Source organism: Ictalurus furcatus, chromosome 27 (genome assembly GCF_023375685.1).
Source record: "Ictalurus furcatus strain D&B chromosome 27, Billie_1.0, whole genome shotgun sequence".
Taxonomy (NCBI): Eukaryota; Metazoa; Chordata; class Actinopteri; order Siluriformes; family Ictaluridae; genus Ictalurus; species Ictalurus furcatus.
This window is the reverse complement of record NC_071281.1, coordinates 12,119,766-12,141,281: the sequence shown is the minus strand read 5'-3', so window position 1 is coordinate 12,141,281 and position 21,516 is coordinate 12,119,766. Positions and strand designations below refer to the sequence as shown.

At 39.3% G+C, this 21,516-nt stretch overlaps 3 protein-coding genes across 4 annotated transcripts in view; all 3 read right to left on the bottom strand.

The window, feature by feature from the left end:
* Positions 1-6,246, bottom strand: part of pias1a (protein inhibitor of activated STAT, 1a) — a 52,265-nt gene extending 46,019 nt beyond the window's left edge. Inside the window, exon 1 of the mRNA XM_053616732.1 lies at positions 6,214-6,246. Within this exon, the coding sequence (XP_053472707.1) occupies positions 6,214-6,237 (24 nt within the window). The 5' untranslated portion in view covers positions 6,238-6,246. The remainder of the gene's footprint in view (positions 1-6,213) is intronic.
* A 3,969-nt stretch (positions 6,247-10,215) lies between these two features.
* LOC128602916 (SKI family transcriptional corepressor 1 homolog-B-like) lies at positions 10,216-13,237 on the bottom strand. The gene is made up of 4 exons (XM_053617053.1): positions 13,179-13,237; positions 12,373-12,447; positions 12,184-12,258; positions 10,216-10,901 (listed from the first exon to the last, which is right to left on the bottom strand). Exons 1-4 carry the CDS (start codon positions 13,186-13,188, stop codon positions 10,807-10,809), a joined length of 255 nt encoding a protein of 84 aa, XP_053473028.1. The 5' UTR covers positions 13,189-13,237; the 3' UTR covers positions 10,216-10,806.
* LOC128602915 (SKI family transcriptional corepressor 1 homolog-B-like) lies at positions 11,321-16,560 on the bottom strand. Of its 2 annotated transcripts, XR_008384916.1 has the most exons (3): positions 14,842-16,560; positions 13,396-13,736; positions 11,321-13,247 (listed from the first exon to the last, which is right to left on the bottom strand). XR_008384916.1 is itself a non-coding variant. In XM_053617052.1 (2 exons), exons 1-2 carry the CDS (start codon positions 16,558-16,560, stop codon positions 13,458-13,460), a joined length of 1,998 nt encoding a protein of 665 aa, XP_053473027.1. In that variant the 3' UTR covers positions 13,283-13,457. The 2 variants fall into 2 exon arrangements, 1 of the variants encoding a protein (XP_053473027.1); XM_053617052.1 differs by lacking the exon at positions 11,321-13,247 and having other exon boundaries at positions 13,283-13,736.
* Positions 16,561-21,516: the final 4,956 nt, after the last annotated feature.

Here is a 21,516-nt window from a genome sequence, read left to right as displayed (position 1 = left end):
TTACGTGTTTATAGCACAGCTATAAATTCTCTCACCAGCCTTTCTTTCTTCTCTCCCTTCAGCATCTTGTCATGTTATTGAAAAACTAAGAAGCAAAGCCCAATTTCCTTTATCCTGACTGCTACAAAGCAGTAACACTGAAGACTCCTTCCATAAACGTTAAATTAACATCTCCTTACAGAAAGTTTCACCTTTAGTAGTTGTCAGATATATCGCGTGTCGGCTTTACAGCTCCCTGTGAATTAGCTGTTTCGTTGTAACTAGTGCATTAATATACATCTGGGATTTTTGCAGCTACTGTCAGAGCTGCTGTTACAGGGAATTAATCGACACCTTCTGAGCAATCAGTATCAAGAATTCAACAGCGCTAAACTACATGCAAGATAGCTTACTATGCCCATTGTGATTGATGACAGCCTAAAGCTTGGTGCTGTAATGGGGTAATTCTTATTGCTTTCTATTACAAATTGTAACAAAAAAATGTGGGATTTTGTAGACTATTTTGGGCACGGTATTCAAAACATACAGAAATTCTGAAGCAATGTGTAGCAATCAGTGTAATTTTGTCTGAATTCACTGAGCATCAAATCATAAACAAAACGCAGCACTGGACCACAAAATCGTGTTTCCTGTCATGATACTGACTGAGAAACTGAGAAAGCTGCTGTTATAAAGGAAACCAATGGATCAGTCGACTGTACATTTCTATCAGGTTACTGAACAAACCTGCAGATCGTCCCTCTGTACAATTTGAACTATTAGTTTCCCACCAATTATGTAAAAGAAAACGGAACTGGCTAGTAGATTATTCTGTATTTACATTGCTGTAACGTAAGATTTGAGAAGGCTAATTGGGCTAATTGGTCCAGCGCTTGTAATGAATAAAGCTGACAGTCTAACAAGTCTTCTACAAACACTACTGACTAGTTTCACCTCAGGAAGGGTACAAAACGAAGAATTTTAGAAACATAACAGAAAACGGCACGCAAGTAGGAGAAAGTGCAAAAAGAAAAGCAGAGAAAAAGAAAGACTACACATTTATGAAGACATCGTTAGCAGCCACTATCAGTGTTTATCAGTTCTCTTGGTGTTCTTCATAGATTAGGATTGTTTCCTTTGTATGCAGGAAAACCAATGGATCTCAGATCAGATTCATTTCAGCGTCAGATTAGGAACAGGGCAAATCGAGGCTTTACAGTCACGGGTTTCAGAAAAGACAGAGTGGAAGATCTAAAAGCAGACATCATGGATTTTTGATTTCCAGTGAAAATCAGTGTGAGGGTTAAACCCAGAAAATTAATACAGAAACCGCTGCCAGGTAGAAGGACATCTGGCGAGGAGACACACACACTCATCTCAGAATTGTGTGTGTGTGTGTGAGAGAGTGCGAGAGAGAAAGAGGGAGGGGGTGACAGAGAGAGAGAGAGAGAGACTGGGTAGGCCAGACAGAGAAAGCTAACTGACTGCGAGGGAGAGATGGAAAAGACGAAGCGCTGTGATAAACGTGTGGAATGTGTTTTATTTGGCACTTGCTTTTTAGGGCCACAAAACAAAAACAAAATAAATCAAAAACAAAAGAATAAATAATTTCCTCTAAAGCAGCAAATACATCAATGTGTGGTTCAAACGAGTACACACACAGCTTTAAAGTCCCAGACACGGTCTACGCAATGAAACGAACAACAGAAACCACCCATACGCTTACAGAATTATATACTGAATCATTTCCGTTTTCCGATGAATACGAGATGAATCAACGACGTTGAAAAGCACCTCTTTAAACTTTCTCCTGCAGCTGTTGCTCCTCAACACTGATATGAGTGGGCAGATGGAGCCATGATCTCAGACCGTCACCATGTTTCGATACTACGCTTTCACATCATTATGTTTACTTAAACTTTTATCCTGGTTTATGCTAATAACACAATATTGTGTCTAAAGATAAAGAAACTATCTTGGATGCCTGGGCTAATGATCTGTCCATCCCTGAACATACTGAGTAAAGTAACCATGACTTGTGTAATGAATTTATTTATTTATATATTTATTAATTCATGAGGCTATGCGCAACATGAAATATGAAAAATACATCCATCCATCCATCCCAGTTGTCTGGGGGAGGCTGGAGCAGCCTCTAGTTTTCATTTGTGCAGTCTAAATTTATGTTAAACTAATTTAACCTAGATGCTGGAGATTAGTAATGAAAACATCCGAGAATGACTAAGAACTGCAAATGAATTAAACGTCAGCAAAAATCTCTCCAACTTCATACGACATATAACATTTGCCGGGAAAATTCCTGCGTAAGCCATGGATTTGAAGAATGAAATTCTAAACACAGTTAGATACACAAACGTCACACCACCTCTTCGGATCTTTTAAAGGGTCCACTAGATTAATATTGCGCTTCTAGTTTTTGAGGTTACCTGCGACAGCAACATCATAACCGCAAGCTTTCCATCTCAGACGTTATGCTTGGCCTAAATACTTCCACGTTCCTTTTTGTTCACTAATGAAATATCGATTCCAAGCTCCTGTCCCTCCGTACGCTTTCCACTTTCCACATGCGGTGATTTAGCAATCTTACACAGAGGATATCTGAAGAAGGAATGATCTGGAATAACAAACAGGAATAAAGTCCTGGAACTTCATAAAAAAAAAAAAAAATAACGATAGGAGAATTTGTTTACTCTACACCTGACCTGAGGCTGTTAAAGGGAGTCGAGCTGAGGACAAAGACACACAGATATTAACTTTGTTCCTTCTGGGAGCAAAAAGGTCGAGGAGAAAGAAACGCAATAAACTCAGGAGATCAGTGTTGGGGGGTTGTGTTTTGAATACCAGTGTGTCCCTCCCTCCCTCTCCCTCTCTCTCTCTCTCGATTGCCCACACACCATTTCAAGTACAAAGTTCGCTTAAAGAGAGGTAGCTCTGACTGCCATGTTTGTGATAACAACCAAACCAAGAGCAAGACCATGATTAGATTATGGGCTTACGATGAATATTCAGATCATTAAAAACCTTTTAATTGTTCACTGTTTTATCAGAACATTACATCAAACTTTCATGGTACTGTTACCAGGTGAACAGAATACTGGGAGGAAATTTTCCATGAACATCACATCATTTTAAATATTTATCCAAAATAAGGAACCTTCAAATATAGATAGTGTAATGTTTCTGAAATAAGGGACAAACTAGGGACACATCACTTCCAGATTTTTAACATTTTATTACATCAAATGACATTAAGTACAGCTCTGACTACAACACACACACACAGACATCCTCACAGCGTCTAATCCGACTCTCTGCAAATCTTCACGTCCTGTCATGTCGGGTCAGTCATCAACAGTGGGTCCAATCAGAAAACATCCTAAATCCAATCCGATTCCAATCCAAGTGCTTTCCACTGTCTTTGATATTTAATATATTAGTTCCACATGATCGAAGATCAACAGTATAGTAGTTTTTGTGTGCACAAGTTTAATTCACAGTCCCGGAAATAACTGGTATATTAACACATATATTAGCTCTAGCTGCTGGTTAGTTTGCACAGCTGCTACTAGGAAAGCTTAATCAGGGAGGCTTTTCTTAGGGGGCTTTAACGCTGGGAGTTTAGTCTGAAACAGAGCACGGTTTGCACGAAAAATTGGTAATGTAAAAGCTGTCATAAGGAGCGTGAAGTGCACCGTGGTACCGAACCCGAGACTACCGGTAGGAGGTGGTCTGAGTTCGGTTGCACTGGAAGTGAGCCGCGATTTCCGTGAACGTGAACTCGTACTCGGGTCCGCACTCGTTCAGGAAGTAAAGTAACCTGCGTGTGTTTTAGCCAATGACGACGTCATTAGTTTCCACAACACGCGTGTACCACGAGTGGCAGGAGAACGTCGTGGGACGCAGAAGAAATCCACTGCTGCACCAAAATATTGACCGAACAAAAAATATGCCGAGACGCATTTTGTTCTCCATGCGCGTTTGTGATGATGTAAAACGAACGAATCACGGTGCCGGGAACGATCGCACTCGGATTCGGACCGCAGCAAATGCATCCCGTGTGAAAACCACCTTAACGTTCCTAATCGCCAAGCACTTCCTGATTCTCCTCGGTTCCTAATGAACATCACTTGTTTAGGGAAGTAATTTAATTTCCAGTAAAATACTTGCTTTAAAGGAAAACTATTTAGTTTTAAACAATTCCAGTGCAGGATCTTAAACCGGTGCAAGCTCTCCGTACAGAATGTATACATCATACTTTCCTTAAAAATTCTACCAAAGTCTTCCAAAATGGACCAAAGGACTGAGGATAATATTTCGAAGCGTGATATTACTGCTGTATATCGTATGCCGGATTATCTGTGAATGTCTGTAGATAATTCCGTGCGGAAATTTTCTACTCGAAGCAGACAGACCTGTGGTCAAACGCAGACACGTTAACAAAATGGCCTACACCTTGTCGCCGTGTCCCGAGATGTACGTGAACAAAACGCCAACGCAGAGTTCACTATCTGAGCACCTACCTCTATAGAAAGGACGTAAATGAGCATAAACGTTATCGTAAGAATTACGTCTGTAAATCACTCTGGATATGAGCGTCTGCCACATGCTGTAAATGTCATTTGGAGGAATCGATTTTTGGTCAAGCCTGGAAATGGTCGTAGATTAAAACTGATTCGATTCATTATCTGTGCACAAAATACATCAACTAGACATGAATCTGTCCTCGCTCTAATCTCTGCTCTCCTCATATGCCTCTGCTTGTTATAGATACAAGCCTAAATGAACATCAAGGACAAACAGTACTAGGTCACAGTGAAGGACATGGACGATTACAAAACAGTGGACTACTTTTGCGGGAGGAAAAACACACACTTGGACTAAACGCTGTAGAGAAATTCAGCAAACGAGCACACGTTCAGGCGAGACCTCTGAGCAATGCATAACAGTGACTACACATGTGTGCAAGTACGCACGCACACACATGCACACACACACACACACACCAACTGTTTATGTAGATGATGTGAAACAGTGTAGGAGAGCTTCCACCTCCCATCTGCACACTTCTAATGAACAGGTTTTCTTTACCACCTGTTCAGGGCTGAAGCAGGTCACCAGACTGAGTATGCAGGGGGGAAAAGAAAAGCCTCACGCGTTAACCGATGATCTTTGTCTCATCAAAGTCCGATTTCCTTCTCTTTTTGATTTGATTTTTATAAACATAATTTAACATCAACAACCATCATCAGAGACTCCAATTCAAACAAGTGACACCAGATGCTCCTCACAGCTGCATGTTGTACTTCAACCAATCAATAGGATATCATATTGAAAGTGTCCAACATAACTGAGTATAAAGATGACACCACTGTTAAGATCATTTCAAACATTTCTTAAGTGAAACCTTTCTCCTGGTGCTCCTCTGAAGCTGTATTGCAGCTAGCCGGTACAGTAAACCACACGTTTTAATCCACGGTGCCTCGTTTGTTCACAACATGAACACACAACACCACAAGAGAGAAAGAAATACATGCAAACTAACACAAAATATGATGCTCAAGCCAGTAGAAAATTCAAAGTGCTGGTTATTTTTTTTCTCCTAATAGACTGTGATGCTGCTCCTAAGATGGAGCCCTCTAGCAGGCTGTAATGTTGTTAGTATGTTAGCAAGCAGCTAAGCTGATGCTGCACATTCGCGTTTATTTACAAACACAATTAAAACTCTTCCATTGTTCCACAGTGTATGAGGACGGATTTGCCTGCCGTCCGGAATCATTATCAACATGAGAATCTGATCAAACTTCTTTAAAAGAGGCAAGAAAAAACTTGGCAGCTACACGCAGAAAAGCGGGCAGCTCTCTCCAGCTCTCTCTCTCTCAAAATCAACACTTGGCGGAATCCCAAACGGCTCGCTTCTACCCCATAATGGTCCACTACGTAGGGTATGAAATAACGGGCATGGCAGTGCACTATATGTCCAACACGGAGCCATTTGGGATTCGGCCAATAACATGGTAAAGCGAAGAGCTTCCAGAGCTCCAGCAAGAACTGCCGAGCGCACAAGTCTTCAATATGAACTTCTGCCTCGTCCGGAAAACAAACTCAGCTCAAAGTCAAATATAAAAGCTGCAAATAAGCATCAGATGCACTCATACGCGCGCAATACGGCTTTTCAGCTGTCAATTTAAGCGCAAACGGAGCGCAGCGTTTTACCTTCAGTTCCGCGCTCTCCGCCATCTTGTAGTTCCCTAGCGCAGGCCATGACGTAGCGCGGTCACGTGGGGGCCACGCGCGGCTCGAGGGCGTCATCGCGCACGTTCCCCAATTGACGCAAATCAATTAACCCACAATTCATCTGTAATTTTGTGGCATAACAGCGAGCGCTGATATGATGAGTAGTGATGCTGAGCTGTATACACAGACTAGTGCCTTTCATTTGAAATTCATGCTTGCAGTGGAATTCGTTTGCATTTAGTCACGTGCGGCAAATATGTGACAAAATAAAAAATAAATAAAATAAGTTCACCCATTCGTTGCACATTGCTTGAGCTCTTAAGAAACAATTGATATTTGTGGGGTTTAGATATATATATCATTTTTATAAAGGAATAAAATTTTACATCCTGAAATGCAGTCATCGCAGATATTTTTCATTAAACACTGCAATTCTTTAAACCACACAGAACTCAGACACTAAACACTTCTTTGCTTTTCTCCTAATAAAGTCTTAGTCTTCATTGGATTTCAGTCTAAAGAGTACAGCATTAATGCCACAATGAAATGTAATCAAATAATACTGGGACTGTAAGCTGGCAAAAAAAAATAAAAATGTCCATGTAGGTGAGTGACAAATTTTTTAAAATGGTGTTTTAGACTGTCCCATATGAAACCAAAATGGTTTCATATGGGAAATGTAGACAGATAGATAGATAGATAGATAGATAGATAGATAGATAGATAGATAGATAATTTATTTGTCCTCAAAGAGGAAATTTGTTTCCACCGTGGATGCATAGAAAAACATAAACACAACAACACCATACATATAAACCATCATAAACAATCACAGGCATAGAGGGGAGAAGGGAACAAAAACCCCATCAGGATCAGACAACAAATGCCCGAGCATAAGATGACATCACAGTGGCTGATTACCTTAAAATTTGATGTGCCTTCCGGAGCGTATATGAAAACTATATCGTGTATAGTGCACTATATATGGTACATAAGCCTGTGTGTGCTCTTAGAAGATCTCCCAGAATACTTAAGGGTTAAACAGCTGTGTCTCTGGGGGAACCCTGGTGTTTCCCTATCAAAACTAGTTGCAAACAGAACCTTCTTTGAAACCTAAAAACCCTTAACTAACACTTTAAGAAGCCTTGAAGATCCTTTTTTTGTTTTATAAACATGTAGTGCATGTATATGCCTTGCGATGGGTTTGCACCCTGTCCAGGGCGTCCCCTGCCTTGTGCCTTGTGCCTGAGTTTCCCTGGGATAGGCTCCAGGCTCCACCATGACCCTGTGTAGGATAAACAGTATGGAAAATGGATCTATGGATGAATGGATGGATAGAGGGATGGATGGAGGGATGGATGGATGGATGGATGGATGGAGGGATGGAAGGATGGAAGGATGGATGGATGGATGGAGGGATCCTCCTGATGGATGGATGGAGGGATGGAGGGATGGGATGGATGAATGGATGGAGGGCTGGATGGGGGGCTGGATGGAGGGATGGGGGAATGGATGGATGGAGGGATGGATGGAGGGATGGATGGAGGGATGGAGGGCTGGATGGAGGGATGGATGGATAGTGCATTTATACAGACCGAAGGTCTAACCATTTGTCTAACCTAACCATTTGTCTAACCAACATTGTGTTGTTGACAATCTGCCATTCTCTAATGTTTTTGTATTTATTTATATACCGTATAATAGTTCAGTGATTGATTAATTGACTAATATTTATATAAATACGTATTAACTGCATTTAAATAAATAAATAAATAAAGTTTGATAGCTAATGATAGAAAATTTTCAAAAGCTTTACCAGGAGGCTTTTGTTAAAGTTCATAAATAGGCCAGAATCCACACTGCTTCCTCATTGCTAATTGTATGGGGAAACAATTTCATTTTAAGACAAAGAATTATTCATTTAAAAATGCATTTCAACATAGGCATTAACATCTATCCATCCATCCATTTTCCATACCGTTTACTTACCACTGGGTCATGGGGAAGCCTGGAGCTTATCCCAGGGAACTGGGCAGGGGGCACCCAGGGGACACCTTGGACCGGGTGCCAACCCATCACAGGGCACAATCACACACACATTCATACACTACAGACCACAATTTGGAAATGCCAAGGAGCCTACAACGCATGTCTTTGGACTGGGAGAGGAAACCGGAGTACCTGGAGGAAACCCCCAAGGATTTGAACCCCCAAAATGTTGTGAGGCAAAATTTCAACCATCAGCCTATAAAATGTATTTCAATAATGGCCTTATGCCTACTGCACTAATAATTAATTAAAAAAAATAAGCGATTGTTATTGTTATTTAATAGATTGTGTAAAAATCTATTTTTAGATTTTCTTCATAAACTGTAGATGAAATAACTAAATGCATTCTACTAACTGCATCTCACTACTACACATAGATATTAATAGCTGATGTGAATGACGTACTTGTAAGCAGATTTTTGTTTCTTAAAGATCTCTCATATGTGTTCAGATGATGCAGATCCTAATGTCTCTTCCTGTCAAGTTCTGCATTTTGCACTCTGCGCTGTCACTCGCCATTTTATAAACTCTCCTAATCCGAAACTGGATGCATCAGTTAGTATGATTGCAGGACTTGATTTGTACTGATTTAGTTAGTGAACACTTTGAAAACACTTTGCATGCTGTACTTCACTATACATCCACTAGAGGGCAGCATTGTTCTTATCATTAGCACCAAAAAGTAAAACGATCATTCAAAGTAAACTGAATTACAAATAAGGGAAGCAATGGAAAGCTCTGTGACTCCATTTGAGTAATATATACCGCTTATTTGTTTCATAAAAGCTCTATGTATGTGCTCAGGTCGTAGAAATTGTGCAGATAATCCATATATTGTTGCCTATCAATTCATACTGGACTTGTGTAGAGCCGCATGAAACCTGTGCAACTCAATATTTCCTTATTAAGATTTTTTTTTTTTTTTATCCTTGAAATTCAAACTACATATATAAAATGTAAGCATCGGCATTTTGAGGTCTCATAATAGTAAATCAAGACGATTGAACTTAAATTTATACATGCTGAAGCTGTTAATGACATTTAATATGCTATTATTTTACCACCAATTAAGTTATCAAATATACTCTTACCAACTTTTTGAGATAAGAATATCCTCACTCAGTAGCAGGGTTCTACAAAGAACATTCAAGTACTTCCTTCAGAAGGACAACTAAAGAACCTTTAAGTTCTTGGTTTAACGTTTTTTTGTTTTTTTCTAGGCATATAGGGGGAAATCTTTTACCATGGCTAGAATTAAGGGATGACATATGAACTGACTTTTTCCACATAAATACTAATAATAAATTAATTATCAAAGTTGTGGTGTTCTGTCAGTAGTGGAGATAAAGTACACAGCCTCACCATGACCTACTGTAGCTATAATGTCACTTTATACTTGCATTATTGATCTGTTTTGGTCTGGTGCAGGTGGTGGTGGTGTGGTCAATAGATATTGTCCTAGATTTACATTATATTTCAGCATATTCTAATATATACTATGAATTACTACAACTAAAAATCAGTCTTTACATTCAGTCAGGTGTGTGTAGATTCTTAGAAATAAGAAACGATTACATCTATGTAAAACCCTACAGAGCTTCTTTATTAGAAAAGCTTCCAAACAGGACACCTTTATGTTTTTGAGAACACTTACCTATCTAACAAATCCTTTATATTATATATATATATATATATATATATATATATATATATATATATATAAATATATATATAAAAGAGTGTATATAGATATTGATTTAGTTCTATGCCAATATCTTAGTTAAATCTATACAAGAGATTAAAGATCAAATGGAACTTCTGTTTATTTAATAATGAAGAAAGAAATCATTTTATTCTTGAAAATACACTTCAAAAGTCATAGTACACAGCCAAGTAATCACATATATGTAGATTAGTACCATTTTCCCAAAGTCTGAGCTATGTGTCTGGGAAAGGTGGACTAAATGCGTGGTCAGATTTATTCTGTATACACAAACATGGTAAACATCTTTAATTTAAGGTAGATTCAATTTGGAACAGGTAGGTCTTTATCATTTCTCATTTAAAGTGCTTATACAGATACAATCCATTTGGGAGAACACATCAGTGAATCAATTTGGAATAAATACAACATAAAAACACACAAGTAGTGACCATTTAAGAATGCTGTGAGATTTCACAATTCATTGCACAGTGCCACTTTATGTATTCGTGGCTTTTTAAGGAAGAAAAAAAAAAGAGAAAAGCTTTGAACGAGTTCATATTAGTATTCTATTGTACATATATTTAGAACAATTCCACTCTCATCTCATTGTTCTGCTGGCTTGCTCGATTCAGAGAAGAAACATCCATGTCCATTTCAGGTCTGTTTTTAGCAGAACTCAAGAGATGCCATTAGATCTTTTGAGAAGGTCGCACATTTTCAGTCCTTGGAAAGTTCAGTGCTTTTAACATGTATTGAAGAGGTCTTTTGGTTTTCATGTGTGTAGAATCCATTGTAGTCCTCCAGTGTGGGGATTCAGATTAAGGTGGCAGTAGAGGCGGTTTAAATGTGCACGTCCCTGTGCAGTGGCGTGGAGTGAGCATCTTGCAGGAGAAGTGGTGTAGAGCGTCGTGAGCTTCTAGGGGAAAAGAGCAATTAGTGCTACATATACAGGTTGAGCGAAGCAGAGAGAAGACACCACGAATATCCATTTATATAAATGAAACACTAAATATGGTGTGCAGCATAACATAAACAGCTTGTTAATGGGGATACGACACTTTTAGGATGTATACGATATACAAATACTGATATAAGCACTATTATTACTAATAATAAATGTTCTGGACATTTATACTGCAAACATTTCTTAAATTTACAATTGTCACTGTGGTTCAGAACAATAGGTGTTATTTCTGATTCCTAATCACACAGGACTCAGTTTCCCAAAAGCATTGTAAAGTGCAAATCATCTTAACTGAGAGAGAGAGAGAGAGAGAGAGAGAGAGAGAGAGAGACAGAAAGAGAGACAGAGAGGGACAGAGAGACACAGAGAGACACAGAGAGAGATGAGAGTTCAATGTGAAGCTCATGCTACCATTTAATGATGATGTTTGTTCTGTGATGTTTTGGGGAAACTCAGCCCAGCTCATTTTGCTCTTTTTTATTATTCATACATTATTACACAATCAGCAAATTAGAATGAAAGAAAAGTAGCACTTGCATATTTCTCATTTTTATTGCATATTTATTACTGAAATCATTTATTTGTTGTTAGGGCTCAGGGTCTCCAGGTATGAGTTATGAGTTTTTGCTATTGGGTATTAACAGAAATTACCTTTTAGCTTCTGCTGAATTGCATATCGAGCCTTTCTCTCTTGATCCAACTCGTTGCACAAAGTGTCTAAAATAAATAATAATAAAAAATAATTAATGAAAACAAAGAGAATTTAAAAGGTCTAATAGGGTGATGTGTAACTTATATTATAGATTTTAAAAAAAAAAGAAAGAAAAAAAAGATTAAATTCTGAATTACCGAAAAGGTTTTGAAATAAAAACGATTTGCCATTTATTCCGTACAAGCTGCCTTGTCCAATATAGGACCATTGTTTAAAGTTTTCAAGTCAAGTAGATCTTTATTATCACCAGCATTACACAGTGAGATAATAACGAATAAATAAATAACGATTCTCCTGGATCCACTAGGTGCAATATATTGGCTTGATATATTTTCATTTACTTTAATTTTTATTCACTTTATTTCACACAAATAGTATATATATATATATATATTTTTTGCTGTTTTTATTCACCTTATGACGCTCTATGATTTGTTCAATTGAGTTTTTGCCACTAAAAATATGCAAGTGTCACTTTTACACGTCATAACGTTTTATTTCCCAAACTTCAATGCTCACCTCTGACTATTTGCAGCTGCTGCACCATCTCCTCTCGATAAGATAGCTCCCTCTTCATCTGGTCCTGAAAATTATCTGGTAAAGTCAACATGCACAGAGTCACTACTCAAAAAAAAAAAGTTCATTGCATTAGTTAAACTAGTTAAGGCTCTAGTGTTACTTGAAACACCCCAGTTTGATCTAAATTACCTTTCAGGTTTTGAAACTCCCGTTCCATTTTCTTCCTAAGCTCCATTTGCTCCATCAGCTGTTTTTGGAGTTCCTCTATGACAGAGCGAAAAATAAATAAATAATAATAATAAAAAAAACAATAACAACAACAACAAAAAAAAATCACTAATTAATTAATAAACCATTATCACTGCTGTAGCGATGGCCTTCGGAGAAAGAACAAAAGAACCTCATGTGTTATAATTAAAAGCAAGCTTTTTAACGCATTTTCATGTCACGCTTATATGCTTTTAAATATGCATTACGGAAAACGATCAGTTCCTAAAGAAAGGAGGCGCGCGCGCTTGCTGCGGTGTTGTGGCGCGTGAGCTCGCGGTAATAATGAGGCCCGCAGCCTCGGGCTGTGTGCACGCGACTCTGCTAATGCATATGCAGTTCAAGGGCGTTTTGGAATAATGCACACTGGCTTCATTTTCTCTTTTGCTTAAAAATAACACAAAAACACTAGACATTTAATAATATTTTTATTTTTAAATCACCGTGGGACATGGAACAAACCTCTGTGGAAAAACGACAATGACTTTGAAATCTTTGGCCTGGATTCTACAGATTTTTTTTTCCCCCAATGCAAACTCGTTTATTTTGAACGTTTTAAATATTTATTAGAAATATATTATTATGTGCATCAACGAAAATAATAAATAGGCCTATATAGACAAAATAACGGCATTACCCAAATGTAACCTACGCTGATTACATGTTACCAAAAAAAAAGCATATTATTAATAGGAATTATATTAAAATGCATTATATGAAACCCTCACCTTTCGCCATGTGCTCGATATCTTTTTCAATTAACTGCAATCTGCCATCAGTCCTCGATGCACCTTCAACTGGAGGGGGGGGGGGGGGGGAGAAGGACATGGGTTTAAAATATGCCGGGATAATAATTCAGAGATCAGAGACTCTCATCTGAATACATTACAGTGAAATTCACATCAAATGAAACAGAAAGCAGGAAGCGAGTAAAGAGCTACTCACGCTCAGTTTCTTTAGAAACGCTCACTTGGTCGTGACGAGATTTCTGCGATTCCCAATCATCCTCAAGCACAACAGCATGACTGAATCTGTGTGAATCTGGTGGCACCAAATGAATAATAATACAGACCTAAGATTGTGTTATAAGCTATATAACACGCATCAGCAACTACATTTGCAGTGCTAAGTGATAATCTAGATACCATGTAGGCTGTATTGTGTAATACGAGGGAATATATAAGGGAGAAGGTTTTACTGTGTGATTCCTGGACTGGAGGATATTTAGGACCTGGAACAGGCGGAGAGTTCAGTGAAAGCCCTGCGTCCTTTTCAGCAGCACACACCTGCCAAAACCCAAACCCAAGCACCTAATTACAAATAAACACAACCCCAATTATGTACAATCTTCTTATTCTCCCCATCTTTTGCAGAAGAGGTGTAGGTTATCATTAGTGCTCAAATCCACAAATGATCCGCCAATATTAGGCACCGCATTAAGGCAAATTGCTCATATTGAAAGTTAAACTGGAACAGTGGAAATGACAGAGAGAGTAATTTGCTCTGAGGACCCAGGGGAGCTTTTCTCACAAACACGTTCCTGCCCGCCGGCCAAATAAATTACATTTGGCCATTTATTCTAAACTTTCAATTTAGGACAATTAGGCCTTTGTTCCCCCCTGCTTTGTTTTAGAGGATAAACACGTGGACAACATGAACAGGCCAAATATGATAAATACATATCCCTCACTGATGTCAGTGCTGACGTGACAGAGTTTAATAAAGGCCCATAGTTTTAAATTATTATCGTACAGAATTGTTATTACACCTACAGAGTTTAATTAAGATGTAGCAATGAAATATTAGACTTATTTTGTTCAGTGATGACTTGTCATTTATTAAACTATAGACTTAAATGAAAACTGTAGACGTTAATTAAACAGGATAATTTCTTATACTCTAAAAAGATGTTTTCATAATCTTTGGAAATTATTAATGAAAAAATCTCAATTAACTTTTTATGTAAGAGTGTATAATAATTAATCTGTTTATTGTATCTATCTATCTATCTATCTATCTATCTACATTAAATCATTATAAATGTAGACTTTATACACAGGTAAAATATACACATTAAAGGTTATAGTGTATGTAATGATAATGTTTGTGATTATATATTTATATTTATATAGATAGATAGGTAGGTAGATAGATAGATAGATAGATAGATAGATAGATAGATAGATAGATAGATATAGAAAAATGTAAACATATCATTACATACACTATAACCTTTAATGTGCATCTTTCACCTGTGTATAAAGTCTACATTTATAATGATTTAATGGTACCCTAAATACCTTTTAGAGTATACCCTCTAGAGTACCCTTTCCTGAGTGTGTTCATACAGGATCAGGTGAGTTTTCACTCTTTAGTTTCTGTTATACTCACATCATATGTTGGAGTGTCGTTACATTTCGGCGCTCTGTCACTCAGCCTGTCTTCATCCGTGTCCTCGTGTCTGTCCTCTTCTTCCTCCTCCGCCTCCTCTTCCTCTCTGCTTTCCCTCACTTCTTCTCCGTGACCCTCCCGGGACATGATCTGCCTCAATGGACTCTGCCGGTCCTCCACAGATAGCTGAACGGACTCCTCGTCGTCATCATGTGTCTCCCGGTTGGACTCCACGTCCACTTCCGGTTCTCCTCCGCTGTCGGCTTCCGGTGAAGCAGACCTGTAGCTTGAAGTCTCGCTGACAAAGTCCGGGGACAGGTGACCCGCGGGTGGCCCCGCGTACGCGTCCCGGTTGCCGTAGAGCTTGGCTATGCTCTCTGCGTCCTTTATGACGGGCCTGAACGCGGAAACGTAGCTAGACTTCCGTGGTGGAGATGTCGCGTGACCCTCAGTCGACCTCAGCTCGTCGGCGGATTTGTCCTCGAGAGACTGTGAGCTCGAGCAGCGCTCGGTGTCTCTGGGAGTGATGCTTCTTGGACGCTCGTGCTCGGCAACATCTGCCTCACTCTGGCGGCTTCCGGTGAGCTCGTGCGGTTTTTGCTGTGCGTGCGGATAGGGCGGCAGGGGCAGTGCGCCCGTCGTGGGCCAGAACATGGGGAACGACGGATACAGGCTGTCCTTCGTGCCTGCCCAAAACACACCCGGTACGCCGGTCTTGTTTTGCTCGTTCGTGCCGTCGTCTTTCTTCTGGCACAAACCGAACGGGGAGAAACCGTACGGATGAGGGAAGAGGGGTGGTGGGATTTTCTGAAGCATGCCAAAGCTTTTGCTGGGCACCGGAATGACCGGGTAATTGCGCGCGCCATTGGGTAGGCCGAGATTCGCGCGCTCGTCGTCGCAGCGTAGGGTTTTGTGCGGGATTTCCGGAGAAGCGGCCTGCCTGACACGGCCCGGGCCTTGTGTTTTGAGAGGCGACATCTCGCACCCGCTTCCGGGCATCGTCCTTTTCCTGCTGCCCCCATTGAACATGGCCTTCACGTCCTCCCAAGCGTGAGAGATGTCATCGGGCACGTGCTTGTCCGCAAGTTTCAGGTGGCGCCTCCAGGAATTAAAATTCGCTGCGTCTGGCTGTGTATATTTGGACTCGGGCGTGCGGTGGGAGTGGAATATGAACTTGTTCGGAGAGAAGTACATGCTGCAGTACGAGCACTTGATGCACTTGGCGCGTGAGCTGTTATACCTGGCTGGGATAAAGTTGCCTCTGCAGCCCCACGCGCATTCGTGCGAGACGTCGAACGCGAAGTTCTCCGGCAGCTTTGGCGGCGAGTGAGCGCCCAGAAACGACTTGCACAGCCTTTCTGCCTCCCGTTTGGTGATCATCCCGCAGCGGCGCGAGGAAATGGGCATGGCACCGGCGCGCCTCAGGATCTCCAACTGAACCGGTGTGCACTGCACGCACGTGATACCGAGAGCGACGCGCCGGTTGTGAATTTCGTTGTAGCTGTAGCTCTTAAGGAGAGTGTTGGAGATTTGGGCCAGACACAGCCGCTCCTGACCGTCTATGACCAGAGACACGATGGGCACACCGTACAGAGACGTCTCGCTCACTTGGTTGGGTTTCAGCGATGCGCCGCCGGAGAAAGGAGAGACATCCCGTTTAGAGTGCTGCGGAGAGCTGGCATCCGGTCCCGAGGCAAGCGGCGCGCTTATCGGCTCCATTCCCTGGAAATCTATAGAAAAGTACCATTAAAATTTATCATCTAAAACTGCAAATGTTACAGCATAAATATGAGTTTCTTTAAATAAAAAAAGCATATCGGGCCAAACGAACACTGTGAACACAGAGTTAATTCAGCACTGGAGGTATAAACACTTTTAACACAATTTTTAAAATGTTTAATTTCTTAGACTTAGTAGCCTAACTAATAATAGGCGAATTGTAAAACAACAACAATAACAACAAATACTGGATATTTATGATATTATTATTGTTATTCATGCTGTCGAGTTGCTGTATTATTATTATTATTATTATTATTAACAATACTACTACTACTACTACTACTAATAATAATAATAATAACTACTGCAGAACAAAGCATTACCAACGACGATAATATTACAATGATAATATAATATGAAGTATTTGGGGTTTTTTTTTTATCTATTCGCCTATTATTGGCTACTTCAGCTGTTGTTGCTGGGTAAAATATTATTATATTTTGTTTCCTGCTTGTTGTTATTGATTTTATGCCTTTATCTTTATCTTTTAAAAAAAAAAATCTTTTATAGATAACCTGAATTAAAATACATAGCCCATGACATACTATAAAATATTATCACATACCTTCCTAACGGAATAATCTGTAAGCTGCTTATTTTTTAATTACCTCCTGATTTTGGATTGCCTGTTTGATGGTTATAAATATTATAAATTGGGAGGTCCAACACTGATTATGCATCTTACAGAGATAATAACACAAATGACTAAAATGAGGGAAATCGTCTCATTTTTATGAATCTAGAAATTTGCTTTAACAGTGCAATAAAGCAGGCTGTCATTCAAAGCCTGGTCTTTAATCATTCGGACGTTGTTTATACTGAGTCTGGTGAAATATTTTGTTGCCTTGTCATCTGATGTGACCACGAAATCCGATCAGTTTTGTCCGAAACGAGCTTTATTCACACTACACACGGTTCTCTTTTCACATCCATGCAAATTCGTTACACAGATATTATTGAGTTGTAGTGATTAACATGGGCTGATAAAGACATTCACATTGCCATAACGCACCTAGAATAATCTGCAGATCAGAGCGAGAAATACTCACCTTTTATTACGAAACGAAAGCAAGAAAGAATGACTCGATCACGCCGAATTATTGCAAGGAGCAGAGCAATAACCGTCCTCCAGATGTCCAACAACGCAATGAGAGACGCCGTGCAGTACAGTCAGTCTCAGTCTCTCTCTCTCTCTCTCTCTCTCTCTCTCTCTCTCTCTCTCTCTCTCTCAGAGTATTAGGGCAAACATTTCCATTTGTCTCAAGCACACAGCATCGAGCGACCACATGGCAGTCCGGGCCACTTCTTGTCAGACTGAATGAGGGGAACAGACGAAAATAAGGACAGGACACACCCACAGACGCACGAGCCACGCGGAATATTAACCCGTTTAGCGCCGGGACAGGTGGAGACACTGCGCGCGCGCACACATCAGCTTTACTACTATAGATAGATAGATAGATAGATAGACATAGTCTACATTAACAACAACAACAACAATACTACTACTAATACTACTACTACTACTACTAATAATAATAATATTAAATGATCGTAATTAACCAAGTAAACAGTTTATTAGTGTTTATTAAACAGCCCATAAAGGACAAACGTTCTAGAAGTCTAGAAGTATACAAAATCACAATAAATGTCCAGTGACTACTGGTTGTTGTTTTTGCTCTTCCATTGTTAATATTTGTGCGTGTTGCACTGACATGTGGTAATCACACAGCAGACTTTCATTACGAATTTGCATGAGAAACTTTGCCCGGGGCGCACGGTCAGCCTGAGGGTAAAGTTTGCCTAAACTGCGCGTGCGGTCCGTTCCTCACGCAGGGCCCTATACATAAACGCTGCGCATTTGTTTACCACTTTGCCTAAACTGCGCGTGCGGTCTCGCGCTCTGCCGTTCCTCACGCAGGGCCCTATAGGTAAACGCTGCACATTTGTTTCCCACACACGCCAGTGAGAGCGGATCCCGTGTACAAACACTGATATATTATAGCAATAGGCAGAGGGATGTGGTGGAACCCTATATGTGCACATTAACTATTTAAAGACGGATCAATGCCCTTCAGTTAACCCCAACTAAAAAACTGACGCACAGATAGCGAGTCATGACGAAGTTAACTTTGCCTGAAACAAACAAAAAAACAAAAACAAACAAACAAACAAACAAACAAACAAAAAAACCGAGGAGGAATAAGATCCAACACAAAACATCCTGTTTGAAATAGTCTGCTAATGATTTCTAAAAAATTAAATGAGATAGAATTCATTAGTATTATAGCCTAAGTGTAGTTTGCGTAAAAACAAAAAAAAAATAAACAACAATAAACCGAAGATTGATGATAAGTGTCCTGCATGAAGCTGTTCGGTGCATTAAATGCAGCAGCGCATCAAATTTCCCATATTAATAAATCGCTTCTTTATTTTCAGTAGTTTCACTGAAAGCACATTTTGAATCACAATGTCTCTGTCGAAACAAAACGGACCAACAGCACCCAAAGCGTTAAAGTTTAAACAGTGCTGAGTGAGACTTACCCTCTCAGGAAAAGGATACTAGGCTGCACATCTTCAGCGTGTAGAAATGTGAATGTAATGTGCCTTAAAGCTTTAAGCTCATTTATAAGCGCTTACATTCTTTTGAAAGGTCTACTACACGGTTAGGTGAAAGATGCATATTAAATGCAGTCTGTAAAAGATGTACCCTTGAGGGTCGCATGGCAGTATTGTTTCTGTGTGTACAACACCAAATGCCCACTTGATTTATTATTAGCGTAAATAAGGATGTAAATATCCCACTTTTTAAAATGAAATACTATTTAACATGGTTGAGTTGAGTTCATGGGATATATAAGTATATAAATGCATGTATTTATATTTGCATTGTTTTATGTAATTTCATCTGGGGGTCACTAATAGAGACGGGATGGTTGTAAAACGTGCCAAGTGTCGCGGGGCCACCCGCCTGAGCTTAATGCAATATTGATGGTGAGGGAAACTTTAACCCGACTCGGCCCTGAGCGCGTCCTCTTTCACCATACAAGAGGCTTCGCTCTGCTCCAACAATAATTACAATTTCACACTGTAATTATTCCTTCCCTGTTAATTATTTAGAGCACAGGCTGACTGCGGCATGGTTACTGTTTATGGCGGGGAAACTGGGTGGTGTGAGGTAAAAATAATTAATTTTTTTTTATATATACTTATATATATTTTTAATATACTTATACTTTTATATTTTTTAACTAGTTAATTATACAAGTTATACAAACGATATACCATATACTGAAGTCTGAACCCTTCTGTAATGTAGGACTGACTTACAGTGGCTCATATGTCGTTGGCTATTTTTGTTCTACTCCTTTTTTTTTTTTCCTTATTAATAATTAGCAACAAAGAGGTTAAGATTAGTTTAACGTGCAGTCCTTTTGTTTGCAGCGCGACATGATGGTGACATGCTTTTAAGTAATCAATGGTTGTTTAGGGCACATTTTAATCAATAGGATAAATATTGTATTTCAGAAACATCTGGCATTATTAGTTCATTAATACTAGATATTATATTACATACACGAATAAACGAATTAGTGATACAATATGGTTGGACAAAGGTCAAGGAAAAATCAGTACGCTGGGCTGTTTTGTAGAACATAATGTCCTCGTTGTAATATAGCTATAATTAGATTTAATGTATGGGTGTATTTGGTTGATTAGGTTTATTGGATAAGGAGTTTATAGATTATACTCTGAATATGTCTGTTTTTAGTTGTTACACATTTTATTGCAGACAAATAGAGCAAGTATTAGGCACATGATTAAAATATTGTGATTTGGGATAGTATTTAATTCGTAATAGATTGAGTCTGCATTAATCCATCATGTACAGTGATGCTGATATGTTTCTGCAAATATGAGTGCATATGTGTATTAATAAAAAATAAAAATAAAAATGCTTAGAGACACTAAAGGGTCTCCAGTCCGGATAACATACAATGCGTTAAATATTTATAATAACTAACAGAATTCACGTCAAGATGCAGGTCTACAGCAATAAAGAAAACGACTTACTGAAAGAGAAACATCTGATCGGTTTGGAGAGCGTTTTGACTAGTGGAGTAGGCACCTTTCTTAGGGCTCAGGAGAAACCTAATCCTTTCCTTCTCATACTGTATCAGCCACTCAGGAGGCTTCATATCCACTTACTGTTTCATGTCCACTTACATTGCTGCACAGGCCTTCAGACAGACTTCAGATCCTCTGCATACCATATTACACACAAAAACATGGAGGATGTATAGGACAACACTTCTGAAAAGAAAGTGAAAATGAAATATATAGTGAGAAGGCTTAATCCAGAGAAGAGCTATATGATCTGCAGTGTGAGGAGAACTAAAGGGAAAACACACAGGTTTTATATATATATATATATATATATATATATATATATATATATATATATATATATATATATATATATATATATAGAGCACAAGGTCTAGTTTCTGGAGGTCAGAGGAGAGATTGGCACATAAATCAGTGCCAGAGTCATTCAGAGGGAGACGTTTAATAACCGTATCAGATGAAAGCCAATGTAGTACAGTAACCAGTTCTATCGGCAGCGTCTAAAAGCCACATGACCCCAAATAAATTCCACTTTAGCACCAGATCAATCAGCAATGCTCATATTGATCTCTCTCGGCCTGACACTCCTTAAGTCGCCTGGCTGCAACCTTTTTTTCGTTTCGAGTGAAAATAGTGTTTCGATTACTGTTTTTTTATTAGGATCAGGATTGCTACAAGAGGTTCGCCGTAGCCCGAAAATTAAGTGGTGACATTTTAATTACTGGACATTGATAAAAGGATCTCGGTAATAGCAGTGAAACGCGG